Raw genomic sequence first — 24,883 nt, 5'->3', positions numbered from 1 at the left:
CTCGTGCTGGGAGGGGAAGTGGAACTCTGATGGGGGCAAAGCACACCCAGGCTACACGTGAAGAACCTTAAATCCATCTCCTGCTTGTGATCAGGAGCTCTGTCTGCTCCTTCACTGCATGGCTGGATTGTTGCTTGGTCCTGCCAGCATGCTGATAAGCCTGTTATTTGATGTCCATGGAGCAAAGGTTACTAAGGCAGAATATGGACCAATCCTCCGCCCAGGCCATTAACATTTTCCACTTGACATTCTCTACAGCTTGATCACTGCCATAAAAATCGAACGAGATTCCAGGATGCCTGATTAGCACGCGAGGTTTTCATAAGCAAATGCTATGTTTTCTTTTGAGATCTGGTTTCCTTTGTGATGGAAATGTGTGTTTTTGAGTTGATGGGGACAGAGGGTCTTATTCTGGGCTAATTCTGTACTCAAATGAGATATCCTCAACGAGGAGTTCTCAAAGTTTCAAGAAAAAGCCTCTTTACCACCCAAAAAAAATGTGGCTGAGCTGCAGGACCTGTAAGGAATTTAGACAGATGAACCATGGATGTCATAGCAGAAGATGTTTGAAACGGGAGAAGTAAATGGTGAAGTTCAGGAAGGCTGTTGTGGTGACAGAGGCAACAGGAAAACTGTGTGTGTGTGTGTGTGTGTGTGTGTGTGTGATTTACGAAAACTTTCACGAACATGATTTCATTTCCTCCTATTGTGTAGGGGTTCAGTACCCCTCCAGCTGCCACCCATGTGTAAGGTCAGTGTTCCTTCACTTCCCCACAGACTCTCATCATGGAGAGGAGGAGAGTTTGAGCTGAATTCTCTTGTGTCCTCAATTCTGGGCACAGCACAGTAGCCACCTAAGAGGGTTTAACAGTAAGTGGACTGTGAGGCCATGTACAGGGGACCCTGGACAGGTGACTTCCCTTCTCCCTGCCTCAGTTTCTTCATCTTCATCCAGGGAAAACAAGAGTATCTATTTGATAAGGTATTGTGAGAAGTAAATGAATTACCATATTTACCAACCTTTAGCAGTGTACCTGTAACACAATGTACTAGGTAAATGGGGTGGCCATTACTTTCTTAAACACTCAGTCGAGTCACTGTTGAATGATGTGCAGTGTAAGCAATGAAAGGAAATCATGTTGATTTAGACAAGGGGCAAGGCCAGTGGAGAGCTTGGTGTGAAATAGAAGAGCTCAGACAACATCATCTTGGAGGCAAGTGATAGAGTCATTCTCGTCCATCAAACCTTTACCAGCAACGATGATCAGGAGTCACAACGAAGGATTCAGATTAAACTTCTTTTATTTCCTTTGCCTGGATGTTCATGGAGGAGAACTGTTCAGTGAAGCCCAGGATGGAGCCCAACTAGCCAAAGGAAGCATGAAACAGAAAGAGAGAGAGAGAAAGAGGAGAGAGAGAGGAAAAATAAATAAATAAAAGAATGGGAGGAAAACTTCATCTGCCTACCCAAGCTAGCTACAGTTCTACCTACTGTTTCTACCAAATGCCACAGGAGGAGGGACAGTCTGTCCAAAGGTGGATAAAGCCAACTGTGTGTTGCTTTAGTGCAAATCTTAGTTCCAACCAAGAGAAACCTAAACTGTCCTACAAGGGGACCTGCAGATAATCCCACAGGCCCTGGATACGTGAGGTCAGGCGACACCAGTGTTGTGCCATGTCCTGGTTCTGTTCCTGGGGATATCGGGTTCCGTGCTTGGCCTGAATTCCAGGCACTTTTCGAACAGAAAATCATGCATGTTGGCAGTACTTCTGTTTGTACATCCTCAGTCACAGCTTACTTTAATAAGACGTGATGTGAATTACCCAGGTTAGCTGAGTTAGGAGCTCATGGAAATGGTGCTGGAATGTTGAAGAAAGACAGGCCTTCCCTTCTGAATTTCCCTCCCTCCCACTGGAGGAATTTTCCAAATTGGTTAGGAATGTGCTGTATTCATGCGTATGTTTGGGTCAATCTCGGCCTATTTATTCTCTCATCTCTGTTCCATGACAATAGTAGAAAAGTCCAAACTTCATTCAAGGCGACAGCACCTCCTCTTCCCCAGCTGAGGGCTAGTGTCGGGTGATGCCGGGCATGGGGAAAGGTAGGAGGGACCAGGGCAGGAAGATCTCTCTGGGGCTGACAGGTGTTTAGACCCAATCTGGTCCTTGTAGGTGCCTATGGGTTCTTTGAAGACCTGCCCCCGCCTCCACTTTCCCAGTATTCGAGATTTCTCACTGCAGGTCCCAGGCAAAAGGGATAGCTCTTAATACTCCCAAACCCAATTCCAATGTGTGTGTGGTGGGAGCAGGGAATCCCACACCAACTATTCTCCAATACCATCCAGGTGTCCTCCAATTCAACTCAGTCATGACACCGTCTACCTGGAGACAGTATCAGATCCCACAGAGTTGAGGGCTCCATCCTACAAGACTGCCCCTCACCAATCCCACTTCAGACACCAAATCCAAGTTCAGGTTGTCATCTGTGCTTCTGACCAAGTGGGCTATAAAGCAGACCTGCTTTGTGGGGTTGATTGATTTCCCAGAGCAATTCACAGAACTTGGAAACATTTTACTTACTAAATTACCAGTTGATTACTAGCCAGATGGAAGAAAAGCTTGGGGCAAAGATGAGGAAAGGGCTTGAAGCTTCCATGCCCTCTCTGGGTACACCAATCTCCCCCAAATCTCCAACCTAGAACCTCTCCAAACCCCATACTACTGGGATTTTATGGAGGCTTCATGACATAAGGATGGCTGATTAAATCATTGGCCATTGGTGATTGATTCAATCTCCAACCCCTCTCCCCTCCCCAAAGGTCAGTGGTGGCACAGGTTGGTTCCTCTGGTGACAAGCCCCATCCGTAGGTGTCCTAAGGGCTTTCCAAAACTCACCTCATGAGCATGACCAAAGGCATCTTTATCACTCCCAGCACTTTGAAAATTCCAAGGATTTTAAGAGATTTTAAGTGCCAGAAAAAAGGACTAAGACCAAATTTATATTTTTATTATGGATCACAGTATCAAAGTCTCTCCCAGTTGGTCATTTAAAATGCTCTCTTTGTCATGGGTGAACACCCCCAGCCTCTGTCAACCTGTCTTCACACAACACAGGGCGCACTTAGGATGAACCAGGATGATGGGATAGAAGTCACTTCCCCCTCTTTGCTCACAGCAGCTGCTCCTCCATCCCTTTCCCTTCCAAACACTCCCTGTGCCCCTCCAGCAGGGCGGGAGCCTCAAAGCCCCTGTCACCAGGCTTGAGGTGTGGGGACAGTGGCTCATCCTCCCCTCCCTCCCCCTACCCTGACAGCCAGCAGGGCAAGGTCAGCTTAGGGTGTCAAGACTGTCTCAGACCCTCCACCCTTGCAAACCCTTGGGTGGATGTGGCAGAAAGTGGCACCTGTTGCCTTGAAACCACCAATGAAACTGAGAAAGAGCCCATTTAACACCCTGCTCAGCTGAGCAGAAAGAATGGCTTGAGATGGACCTTAGAGGAAACATCTCCGCCAGCTCTCCATGTCTTCATTTCCTTCACGGTAGCAACATTCCACCTCTGAAAAGGCCAGAGATGAATTTTTCAGACTCTGTCCTTCTTTCTGGAAGGACACTTCAGCTCACCCTCTCAACCCTTCTCAGCTCACTGCCCTTCGCCTCTGACCTGCGGTGGCCTCGGGCTGCCCTCTGACCCCAGAGTTTCAGAATGCCCCCCTTTCTCCCCCACAGCACACCCTCGGTCACCTCCCCCAGACAAAACCCCTCTGTCCTACGACCCCCCTCTCTTCACATTCCACCAGATGAACAAAATCCAGCTGTGCCAGTGTGTTTACTTAGTGCCGGTGAGTTGCAGTCTGGGAAGACAGGCGTCCACGTGGACCTTCCCAGCGCCAAAAATTTTAGACTCACAAATGGTCATTGCAGGCCATGGGCCTGCAGCGGGGATAAACACTTGATTCCGTATGTCAGGCTTACTCTGGGCAGGAAGTTACAATGACCAGTCCCCATGTCTGTGCCCAGTATTCTCCCAGGAGGTCACCCACCCTCCCCAGGGCTGCCAGCAGACACCAGCACCGCAAGGGGCCTGACGTGGGAGTCGGCTCCCGCACCCGGCACACACATCGCCCGGGTGGAGTCTCCTGCCTCCCTGCTGTCTCCAAACACTTTCCCTCTGACAGGTCCTCATCCCCACTGCCTCTTTCATCTCTGCTCTCCGTGACCATGAACACCCATTTGATTGGATACATCTTGCTTTGGTGCGTCAGGACCATTGATTTTCCTGAAATGGGGTTCAATCGATTCCTATGCATTTTCATTCCAGAGTTTGAATGTGAACACTTTCATGGAGATGGGAAGCAAATGCTCAAAGCAAACAAGAACAAAGCTCCACCAGCCTCGAGTCATGTGCTGCCTCCCAGAGGCATCAGAAGCAGCAGCTTCAGGGACTCTAGAGTGGAGGTGTCTCTCTTCCCCGTCTCCCGCAAGGTCATTGATATCCCGTCTGGGAGCATCATCCTGGTCTGTTCCGTGGCTGTCAGGCCATTCCCTGGACGCACAGGGAACCCCATCAGCCATCACCCTGGCAGAAACGTGGTCTCTCTACGTAATACAGTCCCTCAGGGGTTCCTCAGGGGATCAATTACTGGACCTCTGCAGATGCCAAAATCCGCAGATGCTCCAGTCCCTGACAGTCGGCGCTCCAGATCCGCGGGTTCCACATCCACGAATTCAACCAACCGCGGATAAAAACCTATATCCACGTTTGGTTGAATCCGCGGATGTGGAACCCGTGGAGGGGGACCGACAGCTGTATTGCCTTCCAAAGGTTTTCCTTGTGTCCTTCTGTTCTCTTTCAGCTAGTTCTAAATTCACCACTGTCCAGTTCTTTGTTCCAGCGTCCCTGGGTCCCTCGGGGCTGGTCTTCCGCGGTTCATCCTCAAATCTATTCCCTGCCCTTTCCTGCCCGGCCTTTGTGGCTATGTCCACAGCTCCGCGTGGGTGGGTGGCTTCAGCTCATGGAAGGGGTAGGAAGAGAGATGCAAGGTAGTTCTCTGACCCCCTTTTGCACACTTGGCCTTGGCTGGTGGCTCCAGCAGTGATTTGGTCCCACGGGATGGGTCCCTAGGGTTCCAGCCTCTGCCAGGTGACGTGGGCCGTGGGCTCTAGTAACCAGCTCTTCCCTTTGCTCCTCAGCCCTGGGTTGGGTTGTGCTTGCTCCTGGGGATGCTGCCTCCCTGGGTTCTTCCTCCACTCCTGTGAGCTTCTTGGCTCTTCCGTACCCTGTGCTGAGCTCCAAGGGACCTCAAGGCAGTGGTTCCAGAGACACCAGCACAGCTCAGTCTAATGCCATGTCCTGTATTGAAGTCCTCTCTCCTTCAAAGACAGTGATTTTTTTCCATTTCCCTTAGATGCATCTCATTTCTAGATTTCCAAGGGCTGAAATCTGATAAAGTCCTCGGTGGCAGGTGAGAGAGTAATGAACCCACTCGGGCCCTGAAATCACCCAAACTGACGTTGTTTGTTTTCATCTTAGCTCTGACAGTTCTAGCTGTGCTATCCTGGTCAACGTATTAACCCTCTCTGGGCCCCGGTGTCATCACTTGTAAAACCTAGATAATGAAACAATTCTGCCATGGAGACAGCCCTTGGTAGGCTTCCAGCACGTTGCCTGGCCACTGCTATGTACTCCGTAAACATTAGTTACCCTCACATCTCCGAAAGTGGTCATATCTGTTAAGGTATGTGTACCTATCCCCTCAAAGGAAATATATTTGTATTGTAACAGTGATCTTTTGGAAACAAATACTTTAGTCGGAGTACTTAATTTTAGATCTCAAACACCCACAGCAAGACCATCAGAAAGATAGTTTTGAACAAGCTGAACTTTGAGAGCCTTCACACCTCTCTGAGGAGGTGTCCACCTACTCTCTGGGGACTGGGGAGGGTCCTGGGCCACCTCCTCCTCTCTCTGGTCTGCAACGAGGCGCCTGCCGGTGCTGATATGAGAAATGATCTTCCTCCCCACCCCCTGCCCCTGGGGAAGTAGAGTGTGTGGGGCTCAAATGTGTGGGAGTCTGGCCAAGGGTTATTTTTGTTTCCATTAACATTCTCATCTATATGTTTTTTAACTTTAATCAAAGGCATATGTTTTTGTTTTATTTGCACTTAGTTCATCAAAGTGTCCCTTATGATGTGAACTATGCCATGAAGCCTTAAGCCCTTCAGTGAAACACTCATTAATACCCCTGGGAAACAGGAAGTTGCATTTAGTCAAATATAAATAAATCCAGCTCCCAGGGGCTTTGCCCTGGCCTGGGTCAGGAGAGAGACAGTGATTTCTCAGTTGATCTAATCCTTTGCCCCCCTCTCAAACTGCATTTTCCAACAGAAATCCCAGGGGTCTGGACTGATCAGTGTTTTGAGAATGTGCCTATCCTTTGTTCGAAACCGGTCTGTAGTCAAATGGAGTTTTACAAAGGGAAGAGATTCTGTTGATTTGGCTGAGGAATGGAATATCATTCCAGATTTATTTGCACCCCTAAAAGAGCTGGAAACCAGGCAGCGCAGGAAGGAAGTAAGGAGGAGGAAGAAGGGTCTGTAAGCCTAAACCACGTCACCCAAGTCTCTGTGCAGGTCATGCTGGAGAACTTTCCATCTTTCCCTGTCTCCCTGCCTCTCTCTCCCCCTCTAACTCTCCGGCTGCACATATGGATCCCATTAGGAACAAAGCCTGATTGTTGTATATTTGGAATTTCCCACATCAACTTGATGCTTTCTTTAACTGCCTCTTAATGTGTGTCTGAGTTGGGTGACCAGACCCACGTCTCCATCCCTCCCACCGCTACCCCCACCAACACCCCCCCACCCCCGTTCTTTTTCCTGATTCATTTTCGAGCAGCGGCAAACTCCACTTTTTTTCCCTCTGCGCCCCACCCCCACTTCCCATCAGATTCTTAGAATAAACAGAACTTTCTTTTCCATCGTTTTCAATAAATGAGCCTGCAGAGAGTAAATAAAACCTGGTTCCCAAAGCAGAAGAGTGATATTAGGCAAACACCCAAAAGCACAGGATTTTTACAAAGGAAATGGCATCCCGTTCATAAATCCTGGGATCGGAGAGGAGCAGCGGATGCAGAAATACGTTAAAAAGAAAAAAACTAAAATACTGTCAATCCTGGAAGCCCCTTGCTTTTCTTTTTAGTCATTTTCTCTGCTATAGAAATAAGCAGATTGAGGGAGGAGTAGAGATGGGGTGGGGGGGTGTTGCAGAATTGAATAAGCTATCAGTAACAAAATATCACAGGAAACTTAAATTTTTAGGGCATGTGTACCATCAGTCTGAGAAGCTTGTCTGACGTGGAATTATACCATGTGATTAGGGACGAACAGGCAAGTGTGATGGGTACATCTGAGCTTAGACAGTCCTTTGCAGAGCCTTGTAAAATCAAACATAATTTCTTCATGTTTATTGCCATACATAAAAATAAATGCTCTGTAACACAAACATTTAAATGAGGAGATGCCAAATGGAAGTCTGTCTGGTATATTTGATTTGATTCATCTGAACCATGTGATACAAACATTTTCTCCTTTCGTCTTTCACACTTTCTCTTTGTGGACTGCATTCACATATATAATTAACTATATGCCTACATTTCTTTCCCATCCATTGGAAAGCTGCAAGGAAAGAAACAGACATGCATGTCTGATGCTCAGGGTCATACGTATAATTTATGACTGTGAAAAGGGATCCCCTGAAGTCCCCAGTGTGTTATGTCACTGCCCTCCAACTATTTTTCCTGTGTTCAGAAGAGAGTGAAATCAGAATGCAGGACTGCACATTAATCTCCGCACCAGATGGTGATATTCCAAATAGTCTCTTTAAGGTGAGCATGTGACCTACTGTATGGCCGAGGGGCTTGGAGTCACGTGATGGGATGAATAATACGTCTGATAGGGCTTCGAATCAACAACTGACCTGGTTACCATCTGGAACCACGAGAAACAAAGTTGACATTTCTGGATCACTTCCCCCAGAAGCGTCATTTGCCCACTTCTGGGACCTGCAGACTCACTGGGAGACTGACACGCAGGGGCAGGCAGGAGGGAGCTGGGCTGAGCTGCTGGAGGCAGGCTGAAGTTGCAGAACTTGGGCTGTTTTTCTTCCTCCCCACCCCCCACCTCCCGACACACCACATCTTGACTCATATGGTCGAAAGAAAAAGCTCTTTCGGTTATTTGATCTTTGGGAAACCTCCAGGAGACCGTAACTTAGTTTTGAGGACGCCTCCGTCTCTCCCTTTGCTGGGAACAGACACACACACACAGGCACACACACACACGGCTCTACACCATGGTGGTCCAGGCTGCAGTGGCTCCGAATAGATCCCAAAGACTTTTACTGAAAATTCCTTATGGATCTCTGAGAAGACGCAGCGTGGAGAGGGTAAGCGACGTGGTCGACTGTTTGTTTTTCACCGAGCAATTGCTTCAAAGAAAGGGAGACAGTTCTTTTCATTGTACACAGCATCCCTTCTGGTAGTCATGTTTTCCTGAAAAATTCAAACCCCTGGGTCCGTAGAATACTCTGGCATATGTAATTTGTTTTTCTTAGCAGATAATGATGAGAATTTTGAAACAAATTTTTGTCGGCTGTGCATGGGGATGGGGGCTGTTAGAGATGAAATACAAGAGAAAAGATTGGGGTAGGGACTGCCCTCTGGAGAGAGGACAGACGATGCGAGTGCTTGTCGAGAAGAGCTTTGGGCTGCAAAACCTGTTTTCTTCTTCGTTTAGTGAAACAGATCCACTCGTGCAGCAGGGCTGAAAATTTTCTTTCCTCTGCTGGGTGACAGTGTCTTCAAAAGAGGTGATGATGACATGAAGGAGCTGTGATGTTTTGAGGGTTTAAATGATGCACCTGGTTGATTAAAATCCCCTCTGTTGTTTTATTGCTATTGTTGTTTCAAATACCTTACTATCATTTGGGGTGTTTTTTAAAATACTGTGGATTTTGGCTCAAAATTACTCTGTTAATTTTCTGAAAGCACGCTTACTGTTCGGTACCGCCTGGCAAAGAAGATGCTGTGAAACAATAATGGGGATTTGTCCTTCTCTGGAGTGACTGGTGCAGTTTGGGGCGGGGGGCTGGAGTCAAAGCATGTCTGGTCGTCCTCAGGACGCTGGGCTCATTCCCGCGGGGACAGTGCCTGCACCGACGCAGGGCTGGGATGTTTGTGGGTCTCAGAAACCCCCAAAGCCCCTGTTTGAATCATGGCAGCACACCCCCCACCCCCCGTGCACTATGGATGTCTGCTTAGACATTTTGGGTTAAGGTGTAATCTAAAATCAATAAGGCAACGGGCATCGCAAACGGTCCTCATGACAGAGAAGCAACCTGCTGTACCTTGTAAGAGGGACAGCATTTAATTCAAGTGACTTTTTCTGGTTTGTGTACTTACTACCCAGTGATTTTTAAATGGAAGGAAAACGTGATTAAAGCTTTACAAATACGAGGGGCTAGCTAGACTTCCAGGTGGGGTTGATTTCCTGACTTTTGATGTTAACATTTTTTTTCTGCTATTTGCATATTAATGAAGGAAAAAAAAACTTCACCTCCCATTCGGGCTGTGTGTAGGTCTTTATTTCAAGACGGATTTCTTGTGCTCCATATCAGAGTCAACAACTTAACTGTGTTCGGTGCCTAACTTGTGCCCGCTTTTATACCAAGAGCTACTGAATATAGGACCAACCGGTATAGCAAAATTTATAAATTTATCATTGTAGTTACACATTTAGCGTCTACTGAACGTGATTTTAGTTTCTGGTGAAAATGTTTTGACCTGTCTGGTAACTCAGTTTCTTTAATATATTCTGTTCACAAAAACTCACTTGGAAGCATGACTTACCCACAGTGGAATTACACAACATGACTAACCCCAGGGAGAGAGTTCTCCTGCAGATGTGCACAAAACCCCATAGTAACCTATTTAACCGTTAGCATCTCCAGATGGATGCTTAATAAATCACGTGCGTTTAGTAAATCCAGATGTATCCAGTTACTGTTTCTGTTATTCGTTTAAGAAAAACTAACAGGGTACAAACACGGTGTCTTGTATAAAACATGTCTGTTGTTGTATGTGCTGGCATTTACTTACATTCAAGACATGGACCTATGTCCGGCCCTTGGGCACACACCAGTGTTGCCCGGGTCTTAGGAACTCTGTGGAGTCTGATCCGAAAGCCTCTGGGCCCTTCAGAGAAGCACGTACATCACTGGAGCATCAAATGTCCTATTGCTCTCCATTGCTAGCTGGGAAGTGGTGGGGCTGGGACACCATCACTCAAAGAAGAGTCTCCTTGCGTTGCTATGAGCTCCCCTCTCACCCTCCACCACAGGGGACAGTGCAAGTAATTGGAATCTATGATGTCACGTCGGTTTCAATTGGATCTTTTACGCCGTTGCTGATTTTATGGCAGTTTTCAGAATCAGAGTCATCTGTTTATATAAAAGTGGGGGGAGGAAAGGTGAGAAATGACATTTGCTTTAAGGGCAGGCACTGGGAACCAGCACTCTTTCCTCAGGATGCCCAGAATTAAAGGCCAAGACAGCTTTCTCGGCTACATCAGCAGCCCAGAGGGTAACAGACATTCAGGATTTCTTCCGTCTCGTGGCATTTAATGATTCTAAGGCCTCGCCTTTCTATAACACCTCTGCCCCGATGCCCTTTCGTATTTGTTCTCTCTCGACGACCGTGAGTTGGTAATGAGACGCAGAGAACGGGGATTATTACCCTTGCCCTGTATGGACAGGGAAACCACGGCATTCTAGAGGTTTCGTCTTCTGTCTGGGGACAGACAGTCAGTGACAGAACAGGACCTTAATCAAGGGACCCGGTATCTTCCATGCCAGCCACTGAGCCTGTGTTTCATCACCTCCACTCCCTGGGGGAGCCTGGACAGTGTAGCTTGGCCCTGAGAAAAGGGTTACGCCCAACTTGTCACTAGTACTTCACATGAAAGGAAATTTACCAAAGGCAGAGGTGCAGAGACCAGAGAGAATGACTAACTCACGACCTAGTGCGCTGACAAGTCATGAGCCCTTACATGCCCAGGATTAAACAAGGGCTTCCGTTTTCCAACTGCCTAGAAGTTGAGTGGGAAAAGCAAGAAATGCACCTTTCTAACCATGCTACCGCGACAGCCATCAAATTTTGATTTCAAAAACACTCAGGCAGGAGGACCAACCCTAGTTCTTGTTGATATGTTTTCACAGACGACCATCAACTCATCACCAGGCTAGGCAGGGCAGGAAAATAAATCTAAGATGCCGTGTTTGGTAACATAGGCGAGGTTAGGGATCCGAGGCTTAGATAAAAGAAAGAGTTGTAAGTCAACACAGGAGGGCTCTAATCCAGCAACGAGATAATTAATGAAGGTGATGTAGGCGCATCAGGAGGCACCATGCTGCCCGGAGAAACTAGAGCCTGGCTATCTATCAATTGTCTGACTTTGGCAAGGTGACTCGGGCTTCCTCAGCCTGGTTTATCCACCTGCACTAACTCCCCTTGAGGACGGTTGTTAAGGTTTAGAGGTGACGTATGTCAAGGTCCTACCATGGCACCTGGCATGTAGGGAAAGAAAGCAACCATTAATGATTGGCCTCTTTTTGAAGTTTGCCTATCTTTGGGTTGAGAAACACTGGCTTGTATTTTTAATAACCATTAACCTTTTACACACACTCTGAGTCACACTTACTGTCACCCAGAGAGGTCCTTGAAGGGCTATTCATCTGATAAAAGCCAAGACAGAGGTATTTCTAACTTCTCTTGGACTCCCAATTTTATGTAAGACATGAAAAACAGCATGTTGCAAATTCATTGCACACCAATACCAAGTAACTAAACTTACTCAAGCCCAGATACTTCTGCTAGGCTCCAGTCTGTTTTCTTGATGGCTGGTGGGCAGGTGGCTGTGGTTTTGTTGTAGCTGCAAGGAGAGGTGCGCTCATGGTCCTGCCGCTCTGCCATCTTGGCCGGAAATCTATTACCCACCCCAGATACTTCTGTAGGACCTTTTCCTTCTAGAGCTGGAAAGGTAAAAATGGACTTCATGGAAAATTCTAGTGAATGTAAGAACATAATAAATAAGTGAGTTAAAGAAGGAGCAAATGTGGACCTATGTTCTGGGAGTTTGCCTTGGGGACGGGGGGGAATGCTTTTACTAAACTTCTGTGAGCCTACAATATGAGGCAATGGTTTCACACTGGAGATTATCTTTATAGGTCCAAACCCTAAGAGTGAGTGGGCCAAGCTGTACGTGGCCCAGCCCACACTGTTTTCACATGTGCATTGATGAAGGATGTCCACCTCCCCATTGATATAGCCTCTCTCTCACCCAGACTCACTCAGGGAGTCTGAACATCTGGGGCTGGGGGGCTGGACATCTCTCTTCTCCTGGGTGTCTCAATACCACAAGTCTAACGTGTCCAAAGTAGAATTCGCCATCTCACCCACAATCCTGTTCCTCTTCCTCCAACACCACCAGCTACCTAAACACCCAAAGTAGAATGCAGGCATCTTACCTGCCTCCTCCCCAGCCTTGGTGTCCCCCATCTAGTCAGTCACCACGTGCTGCCAATTCTAGCTCCAGAATCTCTCTCGCTGCTTCTCACCATTTCTTGGTTAGGACTCCATCACCTTTGACTTGTCTACCTAAAATCCCTGCCTGAAGATGAGTTCAAATGTCTAAATGTAGTTACAAAGTCCTTCATAATCAGGACCCTCCCACCCTCTCCAGCCTCATCTCTCCCCATACCCTGCCCTGGGTGTGTTGTACTCCAACCACACTGAACAACTCTGCACTTCCTCTAAACTACCATGCTCTCCCTTGCTACAGGGTCTTTGCATGAGTTTTTGTCAGCTTGATACATACTGCCTCCTCCCTCCACCTCCTTAACTCCCTACTCACACCATTCAGCCTAAAGATAACACCCTTTGGAAGCCTTTCCAGGTACCCTGTCCACTCCTTGGGTCAGAATAACTGCTCTACCTTCCTTCAGGCTCCCAAAGTGCTTTGTATCTCCCTTAAAATAGCACAAATCACACAGCATTGAATTTCGCCTATAGCCAGCCTGTTTCCATCACATCCGTTTTCCACATGAGGACAAGCTCGTTGAGGGCAGGGAACACATCTCAGCCCCTGGTTCATATCAGGAGAGCAACAGATAGTCACTAGATGAAGGAATGAGTGAAATCTGACAGTTGCTAGAAACGTCCCGCAGTGAGGAAATCTGGGAAGAGAATCAGAATGAAGACATCAACAGAAACAGTCTCACTCCTTGTGTTAAACGACCACGAGCCCCAGTCTTGCGGGTGCAAAATGCATCCACTCTTACATGTTAATACAAACCAAGGAGACAAATGCTTTTCTCTTATTTATCCTGAACTCTAGGACCAAAGAACACACCTTGAAGTAGAGCGATTATGTGTGAACAACTGATCAGACTCAGAATATGTGTCTCTTCTCAGAGTAACAGGAATTCAACATTTTTATTGAAAAATAAACAAGAAAGCAATCTCTTTTACACAATTATTTAAATATCTAAGTAAAAGGGTGCTTTTTTTTTTTTTTTTTTTTTTTTTTTTTTTTTTTTTTTTTTTTTTTTTTTGGTCTTAGAAAGACTGAAATGGTGTGGTATTTCTGGAACAGTATTTTTAACACAGTATAAATTAAACCTTTTTGCACCCACGTTATTCATTATTTGATGTGTTATTCCAGGTTGACGTATGGCCCGTCTATTATTTTGCAAACCATTACATTATCACAGCTGCTAAGCTGCATAACTTAAGAATTCATAATACAACGGAGTCTCTGTAGTGGAGCGTGTGGTGCTTACATTCTGAATGTATTCATGCAGGGAAGTGTGAGACTTTACCAAAAACACATACAGCAGACGGCTTTTAGTGGATATTTATTACCATGGAAAGCAGACAGCCAAGAAACGGTTCAGACAGATCAATGTATTCACACAGATTATTATCCAGCCCCCTCATCCTGTGTAAGGCTTGGTTCCTGCTATAAATATACCCCTCTCTGGAGGAGAAAGGACATGAACTCTCGGGGACTCCAATTCTCGGGTACACAAACTGCATTGAAAGCCATTTTCCCCACGTTGGTTAGTCCAGTGCCATTTTAAGTGACCCCAACTTGGTGCGCCAATGTTTATTTTGTTTCTTACAGCAGCTCATGTCAAGGTAAACCAATGACATCTCATCTTGGCCAGAATGAGATTATGTAGTGGAAAGGCTGTTCTTCTGCTGGTACCAGCCCAGGGCTTTCATTCCCGAGGCAGGTGTGGAAAGCAGGGCTAGAAAGCACTCTTGAAATGGTCAGGACCTCCCGGAGCCTCACCATCCTGCACCAAACTATGGCTCTCCAGCTCAGCTGGAAACCAGGCAATGGTTTCCCCCTCTAGACGACTCATCCTCCAGTCCTGGCACCTTCTAAGGACCCTCATTAACATCTTGGGTCAAATACCATCACTCATCCAGAAGCAGTGCTTCTCAGCCTTGGCTTCACACTGGAAGCACCTAAGGAGCTTTAAAAACCCCAACATCCATGCCACACCCCAAACCAATAAACAACAGAATCTCCAGAGAGGGGACCCAGGCATCAACAGTATTAAATCCCCCAGGGGATTCCACTGTGAGGCCACATTGGGAACCACTGCCCCAAGGTGAGATTGTTGCAAGCATGTATTATCTGGGCCAGATGCTAGCTGAACGAAATTAGCTAGTTTCTGTGCCGTCTTGTGTCTTCACATCAAAAGAAAATAAATGAGTTAATGTGTTGGATTCTTAGTCAAGAGTGTCATTCTCAATAAGAGGAAAAACTTTTCATCTCTTTGAAAGTTGGACACATTATCCTGGGACATCCTATGAAGTTCCCCTCACTTTGGGTCTGCTTTCTGGGTACTTTTATCACAGCCTTCTGAAGTCACAGAAGCTAGTGCCATGCAAAGCTTCCTTTTAGATCACTTGAGATCAGATGCAGCTGCTCTGGCAAAGTTCTTCTCCTCTGGAGCAAGGATGAAGTCAGTTCTGGGTATGTTTTACCCTGCCATCTTGCAGCTCATGTTCATACAATCAATTTTGAATTCTCAGGACACTCACTATAGGTGTTCTGAAGGCAGATCTCTTATAAATTGCTCTAGCAGAGTGAAGAGTATGCACCTGTGTAATATAAGAGTGTCTTTGAACACATTGTTGTAACAATCCACATTTGTTTGTGTTGATTTATCAATGCGCCTCTGAGAACAGTATTATCTTATGTGCAGGAAACAATATAGAAGAAACTATGCCATGGATCTTTGTTTTGTGACCTGGGAGTGGATGAACCACATCTGTGGATTTTTCAGTTCTTTTTTTCTCTTCCCTTTCCAGTCACTCAATAACTAACTGCTTCAAAGGACTTGATCAGTTTTTCTACCCAGTTCCAGAGCCTAGAGCAATACCCAGCACATATATAGCATGAATACACACTTATTGAATGAATGTGAATAGATGAATGAAAAGAATATTTTCAGGGTCATAAAATCCAACAGAACTGATGCACAAAGGATAGCATTGCAGAGTGCCTGCCTTTCTTGTGCAGAGAAATATCTGTGTCATTACCAGTTCTAACACAGTGACTCAACTTGTCTTAGCAGGGAACTTTCTCATGGAAAACGTCTTGAAATCCTACTACACAAGTAACGCTTCTGAGTGTGTGGGCAGCCCCTTCTACCCCTAATCAGAATCCGTGTGAATATTTGAAGACAGCCCATAAACATGCCTCTGGTCATTTTCCTTCACTGCCTGCTGACTTTCCTCAAAAATGCCAAGGTCATGTTCCCAAATGGTTAGATTGCTTCCAAATTGTCCTTCAAACTCCACTATTGGAACATTAATCAGGAAAACTAGTGAGGCTTAGAAGTATATTAATCATTTCTGGAAAATGTGGTCCATGTTCAATCAAACAAAATCAGTCTCAGAATATAAACACCTTAGGGAGTCTAATGTTTAGGACCCAACACTCTATTTATGAGGTCGATGGATTTTTATTTAATACCTACTACATGCCAGGCAGCGATATAGGCTCAGGGGATACAGCAGCGTCTCTGCTTTCATGATGCTGTGGGCCCTCCTCGTCTGCTGGTGTGGGACCTGCAGATACAGGAGGCTGAGTGTGCTGCACCATTTCACATCAGACACTTGAGCATCCATGCATCTGGGTATCTGCGAGGGGTCTTGGAAATCCCCCACGAGGATTTCCATGGTGAGAAGGCTTCTTAGGAAATACATAGCAGGATAAGGAGTGAGGGGAGATGGGGTGTGCTGCTTTCTCTATAAGGCAGCTCTCTGTTGAGGTGATGTTTGAGGAGAGACACCAAGAAGTCAGGGAGCCAGGCGTGCAGCCACCTCAGGGGAGACCCCGCCAGGCAGAGGAAACCACAAGGACACAAGGTGTGATGCAAGAGCACGCTTGATGGGTTTGAGCAATAGGTCCCCTTCTGTTCCAGCAGCTGGAGCTGGAGCAGAGCAAAAGGGGGCGGGCCCGGGGGTAAGTGGTAAGCAGCAGCAGTCAGGGGAATCTGAGGAGCTCAAATGACAGAGGACTGCACAGTCCATGGCATGGACTTCGGGGTTTTACTCTAAGCGAGACAGAAGGAGATCAGTGGTTTGGGGACAGAAGGATGACTTCAGCTGACATGTATTAAAGGATTCACTGGCTACTAGACTGGCAGCGAACCAGGCAGGGAAGCAGGGAGACTCACTAGGTCATTAGTATAAGAATCTTTATGAGAGATGCTGGCTCTGGAAGTGGTGAGAAATTAATTGAGTCTGGATTTATCTAGAATGCAGAGTCACCAGGATTGGCCGATGGACTGGGTAACAAGAGAAAGAGAGGGGTTAAGAAGGCATCCTGAGCAGCTGGAGGATGGAGTTGACATTAAGATGGGAAATGCCACAGGAAGAGCTGGATGGTGATGACAGCAGGGGCGGGGAGATAAGGAGTTCTATTTGGGTGTGTTAAACTTGAGATGATGGTTTAAAATTCAAATGGAGGACATTAAAAACACGTTTGGTATTTAGATGAGAGTCTGGACTGGAGAGATAAATGTGGATGTTAATAGGGAATGATGGAGCCGGCTTATCCCAGCTCCGAAGAGCTGACTGAGTACATCTCTTCCCAACTCCACATTCAGTGACCACACGTGGGCAGCTTGAAATGGGCCATGGAAATTGGCAAACATTACAAATCAGGACTTTTTTTTTTCCTGGGCAATCAATGATTGAACATTTACCAGTACACCCTTGGAGGCTAGTATTTGTAGCCACAAGACGAGGTGATATCACCTGGATGGTGGCACAAGGAAATATCAGAGGACTGGACCCAAGCTTAGAAGGCAGTTCCAAGAGGAGGAACCAGCCAAGAAGATGAATACAGTGCATCCAGTGAGGTGCAAAGAGAATTGAAGAGAAATTCTCAGGAGGGAGTGTAGGACTGTCCAGTGCTGCTGATCGTTAAGTAAGAGAAGGACAAGGAAGTCATCCTGCTCCAATGTCATCAAAAAGCTTGTGATCAAAAAGCAAGCTGCAGGCGTCAGAATCCCCGGGGTGTTCTCCAAACACACAGATGCACCGTCTCCACCCCCAGACATCCTGAATCTGAAACTCTAAGTGTTATAACATGGACTGAAGTCTGAGTATTTAATACTCAGTATTTAATAAGTATTGGAAGTATAGTTTTCCAGAAAAAAAGCACCAGTGAGGTAGGGAAAAGCGCACAGCACAGGAAACAGAAATAACGGAGTTGGGAAAAGGGAGAAACTCTCAGGACTGTTTTTCTCAACCTGAGGTCAGTCCTGGACAGAGGAAGCAGAGACCGGGACGGGGGACAGTGGGTGGAAGTCTCGGCAGCCAAGCCCAGCAGTGAATCTTCCTCCTTATAGCACCCCAGAAACACAGCATCCCTGTTTCAAACAGCCCCCCTCAACTTAAACCACTATGTCAGAAAAGCAGAGCTGCAGTTGGTCCCTGAGAGCTAGTCCAGCCAAAAAAAAGAAAAAGGCAAGAGAGAAGATGAAAGACAGATTTCAACATCTTACGTTGGTCACCTGCATGGAAAGTCATCACCCCACCATCAGATCAATCCGAAGAAAACCTCTTTTTCTTTTGCTTTGTTTTGCTTCTGAAAATGTTTGGGAAAAAATGGGTTTCTGCTATCACATGTCAGAGGGCCACAACCCAGCCAAGTCCCAGAATAGATTTGAGGAAGTATAATTTAGGACTGAGCCCGCCACCAAATGCCTGAAATGAGCCAGTCCTAATTTGAATTCTGAAGGTTGGGGTTTGGACCTGTTCGGTAAAAGTAACTGGATTTGGATTGAACTGGAAGAAATCACGTCGTTGACATCAGCCTCTGTCTCACTGGGTCTCCGAGGTGTTTCTTGTAGAAGAAAATCTGACCTTCATCAGCAATTGGAACATAGCCTTGATGTAGGGCCCATTAATGAAAGGGTTTCCATTTGGGACAATGGGGAGCATCCACCCCAGTTACCACCTGTGTAGATCCCCTCCCCACCCCCTTTCCTCTTCCTTTTAGGTCCATCAAATTCAAACTAGTGTGAGAGAAGCTTTGAAAGCAGACGTACTATCGAGCACATAGATAAAACTGAAATATTTAGCTGTAAAACATATTAAATGCACTGCAAATGGGATACTTAACATGCAGATAAATAGCAATAAAATTTTTATTTTTTGAAATGTCAAAAAAAAAAAAAAAAAAAAAAAGCAGACGTGTTGTGAGTCTCTCCCAGGATTCCGGGCTGATGTTGTGGAATTAGGCTATTTTGTTTCCGAAGTGGAATCAGTGTTCCTGCCTGTGGACAGGGTCTGCCCTCAGCACCCCCGGGAAACTCTTCTGCACGTGCGCAGTAACACGCTTGCTTTGAGCTGCCCTGTTGCAGGGCCAGGTCCATTCATGTGGGCTCTGGGTTCTAGAAACCCTCTCGTCAAGATGTCAACTCAGTACTTACGGGGAGGATGAGGAAGGGGAATCCCCACCCCACATCCTGCTGGATCCCAATCCTGGGTTGTCAACCGTCAGAGCAGTTAGGGAGAGGAGCTACTAAAGAAAGAAAAAAAACTTCTCTGGAAACTCACAAGGAGAACTAGTTGCTTTAAAATCGACAGCATAGAATGATCTGCTCACACCAGGGTCTCCGATGGGAGCTCTGCACCTGTCCAGAGGATGGTGCCCAAAAGCGGGAGCCAGGGTCCCCAGGGCACACGCCATCCCTTTCTATGCTCACCTCTGGGGGTGGGGGTGGGGGGTACCAATATCCTGTGGCATTTCACTCAGCCAGTCTGTTCTTAATCATTTTAATAGTCCTTATTTCTAGCACCATCTCTGGACCTGTGTTCTGAGGTCCCCTCTGGAGAGCATGGGATCAACATGCCCAACAGCCAACAAAAATACCTTGGAGTCTGAGACTTCCTTTTTCCTTCAGTCAAATGGCCTTAAGGTGGCACAAGAGAAACATGTGTCATGTGTGTTAGAATAGGGCCAGTGCAGGCAAGGCTTTTTCTTGCTCCTTCTGAGACCCACCAATCAGAAATTGCAATTTTCAAGCGATTATCTCTATTTCTGATGGTACCCTTAGGACCTAATCCTTCATCTTAAACCTGAGCTGCCTCTATTCATGCTAGTCGTCCTATAAAATAGGGCCCCACACAGGCATTATAACTCAAATGCCTACAGGAGTCAGGCAGGTCAGATACACGTAGGTCAAGAAGGAACGAGGTACCTAGCACACTGGAGAATTCGTGTCTTAGCAAAAGACCAGCTACTACTCAGCTTTGCCATGAGCAAACTGGGGCTGATGTTCCTGGATCTTCTGACTTTTCAAAGGAAAATCTCTGTACAATTGTCTTAAGATTAAGAAAAAATATATACATCTATATGTATATATGTGTGTGAGAAAAAGATGAAATACCTCAATTTTTATGTGCTGGCAACAAATCCAAGCTTAAAGGAAAACACTGCATGCCAAATAAAGTGTGTTTGCAGGCAACATTTGGCCCAGAAGATGCCAGTTTTCAACTTCTGCAATAAAATGAGCACCGTCCCACCCCAAAGATCTATGTCTTCTATCTCCCCAGTCTTAAATATCATAAAAAGGAGATATCATGATACAAAAAACTTAATCTTGGACTAGATCCTCAGACCCTCCAACTGGCATCATAATCCTACTGCTAAATCAGAATTTAAAGGGAAAAAAATCTTCCGATAGATCAAATGCAAATTTTAAAATACATTGAAATAAATGAACAAGTGAATGCATGTCCTCCAGCTGTAGGAAATAGGAAGACTGCATCCTCTTTGCTGAGAGCATGGTGTTACTACCTAGCAGTGAGGTGGGAAGCCCCATGAAAAGATGGGCAGCACCCCTAGGCAGGGCCACTACTTTCCTGCCAGTGCCATCCAGTTCCCTGGCCTGCGGCATTATCTCGCTTCTTACTTCTGTGGAAGGGCTTGCTTCTAGGAAAGTGGAACTTACCCCTAAGATTCTATTGGTTCCCTAAGCTCACTCTTGATTGGCCCATTTGTAACACCTCATTTGCATAAAAGCTCACTCCTGATTGGCCCATTTCTATCATTCCTGATTGGTCCATTTCTAAAAAGCTCATTCCTGATTGGTCTACTGTGTTACAGCTTATTTGCATATGCTGTTGCAAAGTCTTGACTGGCAGCCTATAAAAGCCTAAGTAAACCTACAAACAGGGTCCAGAGCTTGGAGTGTTCTCTGTTCTGGGCCTGCTGGCATAATAAACTTGGTTCTCCAACCCTCCAAGTGCTGCTTGGTCTCTCGCTGGGATCCAGGTTGCTGTCACAATGGAGCTGTAACACAGTTTGCTGCAACAGCAGAAGGAATAGAACTTAAGAAGCAACTGAGTCTATTTATTACCTGATAGGGCATCTTAGCATCAGCCCATTCTTTTGCTTTTGGCAAATGTTCTCTGGTATTAAAGTGGATGATATCAAACAGTTTTCATCCAGTGAGGCAATTGCTCCATCACCTAGAGATACAGTTTGCAGCTAACTCGTATTTACTGACCAAGCTATGTGTGGTCCTACTCAAAAACAGAAATTGCACAAGAGCCAGACTGAGGTTCTTTTATGGTCAAGGTGGTTGGCTGGTAACAGCAGAACTAAAATTTTTTTCATTTGAAATTATCTCTTTCATGCTCAATGGAGGAGAATTCTGGGGTTTCAGCCAAGTCCTTGCACAAGGACTTGAATGGATTCACAGTTCCTTTTCTGATGAAGGCATTGACTCTACCCACAGGAGCTCTTGATCTTACCAGGCTCTCTAGGAGGAATGGTGCTCTAATTGGAGGATGGCACAGGCATGCTTCTCAACTGTCCCTTCCAAGTTGCACCTCTCACTTGTATCTGCAGCAGAGATTTATCTCTTTAATTTTAATCTCAGACTATCTTCACATCTGCCTCTTGCTGGATAAGGCAACTTCGAAGTGACTGCCCTCCAGCACTTAACCAAAGGCTTCCTGGGGACATATGACACCCAAGAGAGGCAGATCAATGGATATGGTAGATATTCATTACTTTAATCATTTTATATTTTATCTTTATGAAGTTAAATGGTCAAATATCAATATACCTGGACTGTATTTTCTCAAGTGCCTGCTGAGGTTCTTTTATTACAATTTAACTCATCTTTATTGAAGGCTGGTACCCTTTTTTTAAGTGATGCAGCACCCCATTTGGCCAGAACTGGGGCCAAGAGATGTAGGGCTTAGGCAGGACATGGAGTGGGGTGGGCAGGATTTACAGAACATAAAACCAAGACAAGGAATGAGGGCTTGCTGGTGGAAGTAATCCCTAACAGAGGCCCTGCAGACAGGTTAATGGGTCCTGAGTGTGAAAAGAGTTAGATGGAGCTGGAGAAATCTAGAATGAAATGGCTGATGGAGACCAGCGAGATTAGAGGAGAAGTAGATTCAAAGCAGAATGTAAGAGGGAGTCTGAAGGAATCACTGGAACCACTTACAGAGCTGCATGTATGGGCACAGCCTGGGCTGTGGGCAGGCAGAGTAGGTAAGGGACCACCTTGCTCAGAAAGCCAACAGAAGAATCATCTGTAAAAATGCTTCAGAGCCTTTTCCAAAATACCAGTTTAAAATATTGTATGAAGTCCCCCCTGTTAATTACTTTTGGAGCTAATAAGAAATATGTGGTTCAATTTGATTACCCTGCTTACCTTTGCTGCCAGGAAACTCAAGGCTAAAGTTGGGGTCTAGCTTGCTTGTTATAGATGCTTTTTCACACCATCATTTTCCTTCTTTTCTTTTTATATTTTACATTACCCTTAATTTCTTAGTTTACCCTTATATTCCAAGTATACATTTGAGCATTGACCCTCTGTACAATAGAATATCTGAGTATAACTTGTAGTTGGCTGTCCGGATCTACAATTCCTTCCTATCCAAGATTCTGGATCTGTGGATTCTACCATCCGCAAATTGTGTAGTACTGTAGTACTGAGCACTGAAAAAATCCACGTATCAGTAGACCTACACTGTCCAAACCCATGTTGTTCAAGGGTCCACTGTTTATTTATGTGCATATATTTTGCCTCCTGCCAAGCAGCATGGAATCCTATAACTTTCTCTTCTGTTCATGTTAGATTCTATAAAGGAAACCAACACAATGGAAACCTAGTCAATTGAGAGTTAAAAAACAGAACAAAGTCCTACTTCACTTCTCTTGGCAGAACCAATGATCCCAACAGGTGTATCCAAAATGCTGCAAGGTAAGCTGAGCCATGGGAACATCGTGCTCTGAACAAGGCAGTTCTTTTTCCCAGAAGAAAATGAATTCATTTGGAATATTCAGCCCCAAAAAGCAGAGCTACTCCATTTCACTCCCATTGTGTGCCGTATGGACTCTGTGACTCAGTGTAGCCCCTTGGCGGCAGTCAGAAAGGTACCCTTGGGAAGTTCAGAGAATACACTCTAGACGGTGTTCCCAGTGGAAGGTGAGAAGGTGAACATCCTCATTCTGAACCTCCGTGTCTGATGCCCACCTCCCATATAAGCTGCAACTCTGTCTGAGAATGGCTTTTCTCTAGAGTCCTAACCCATTCTGTTGGGAGGTGTTGCTACTTTTAAGTTCCCACTGGGATTCTGGAAGCCTCTGTTTTGTCCTTTTCACCTTCCGCTTCTTTTTTCTGTTCCTTTCTAAATTTTGCTCTCAGCGTGCTCTGCTGTAAACTGTCAGATGCACAAATAGCAATAGCTTCCCGGGAAAGGTTTGCTGCTGCAGGAGGAGGGTCCATGCCAAGGAAAGGAGGGAAGCCCGGGCCACAGCTTCAGGGAAACCGCAGCACTCAGATTGCAGTTTCAGGAGAATTGTTTGATTTCCACTAGGGATTCTGAACCAGAATTCACCGTGGAAGCTGGCTCTAATTTCTCCTCCTTGGGGGATCTTTGAGCCCCACACATCCCCTGATACCTTGGCTTTCTTGTTTCCTTTGTTTAATGTTGAAGAACAGTTCATTACCAGAATCTAGTCTCTAATCTTGGCATTCATGGAAACAAAGATGGAAACAAAAGCTGAGCGTTGATAAGGCTTCAATGGTCAGGTTTACCCCAAGAGGAAGATATAACACATCCTAAAGTCTGGTTTCAGTTCTCAGCAGCTTTCTGAGAATTTCTGACCTTGAGATGTAAGATGTCACTGTCCTAGGGCTTGTCCACCTCACCAGATTATTGAAATACCCAATGCTGGCTAAGTGTCAAGGAAGCAAGACCTCGCTCCCTGATTGCTAAGACATCCGGCCAAGAAGCTCTGGCAAAAGAAGGTCTCCTGAGTGCACTTCCTTCCATCCTGCAGTGAATTAACTGGGTCAGCTAGGGTCAAGGAGCAAATATCGAGTGACACATTTTTCTCCCTCTTTCCCTAACACGTCCCCAGACACGGCCTCTAGGGAGCAGGAGGACGGAAATGCAGGGACCGGATGAATGCGCCAGGCCAGGCCCCTCAGAAAGGAGAGGAAAGAATCTTCTCCTCTTATCCCTTCTGCAGATTGATCTCAGGTCTCCAAGTAAATGACTAGGAGCAAATTCAGGCAGAAAGGAAGTTGCTGAGACCGAGGAGAACTTGACCTGATAGATATGGATGTAAAGTACATTTATTCAGTGAGCTCCTACTTTGTGCTGTACTCTGCAGATACCTTCTCCTTTAACCCCCAGTCGTGTGAGGCAGGCCTTGTTGTGCACCCCAACTTTACAGATGAGGAAAACAGAGCAGAGAGATTTAATCATTTGCCCAAGATTCCACAGCTGCCAGCATTGGCAGATCCGGGATTTGAACCTGGGCAGAGACCTCTCCGGAGGGAATCTGATTGGGGTCTAAACTGGAGGGAGACTCCTGGAGCTTGAGCTTCTGGGAAAAGTGTCTTCAAGGGAGGAGTGAAGTTGCCAGATTGGCAAATTAAAATACAGGATGCCCAGTTAAATTTGAATTTCAGATAAATGACAAATTAATAGTGCTTTAGTATAAGTCTTTCTCACGTTGTTTATCTGAAATTCAAATTCAACTGGTTGGCCTATATTTTGTCTGGCAGCTCTAACTATAGGGCTACTTTTGTTTCTCTTGCCTTTCTCTCACATGAAGTAAGCAATCTCCCCACTCCCTTAGATTTCTCCTCCTGTGTCCTGTGGCACGTCTGAGCTGTTTCCTCACCTAATCTTGCTTCCAAATCAGTTGTTACCAATGATCTAATATTGCTTGAACACCCATAATATGCCAGGGCTTA

At 45.9% G+C, this 24,883-nt stretch overlaps 1 protein-coding gene across 4 annotated transcripts in view; it reads left to right on the top strand.

Annotated features, from left to right (window-relative positions):
• Window positions 1–24,883, top strand: part of FRMD4A (FERM domain containing 4A) — a 577,190-nt gene that overhangs the window by 264,810 nt on the left and 287,497 nt on the right. Inside the window, exon 1 of one of the 4 annotated variants that reach the window (XM_064479533.1) lies at window positions 7,520–8,443. The exons of 2 other annotated variants lie outside the window; for them this stretch is intronic. In XM_064479533.1, coding sequence (XP_064335603.1) covers window positions 8,351–8,443 — 93 coding nt within the window. In that variant the 5' untranslated portion in view covers window positions 7,520–8,350. Of the gene's footprint in view, window positions 1–7,519; window positions 8,444–24,883 lie in introns of those variants that run through there. One more of the 4 variants, XM_064479530.1, reaches the window with a different exon arrangement.

This window comes from Camelus dromedarius, chromosome 26 (assembly GCF_036321535.1).
Source record: "Camelus dromedarius isolate mCamDro1 chromosome 26, mCamDro1.pat, whole genome shotgun sequence".
In the NCBI taxonomy this organism is placed as follows: domain Eukaryota; kingdom Metazoa; phylum Chordata; class Mammalia; order Artiodactyla; family Camelidae; genus Camelus; species Camelus dromedarius.
This window is presented reverse-complemented; position numbering and strand designations above follow the sequence as displayed.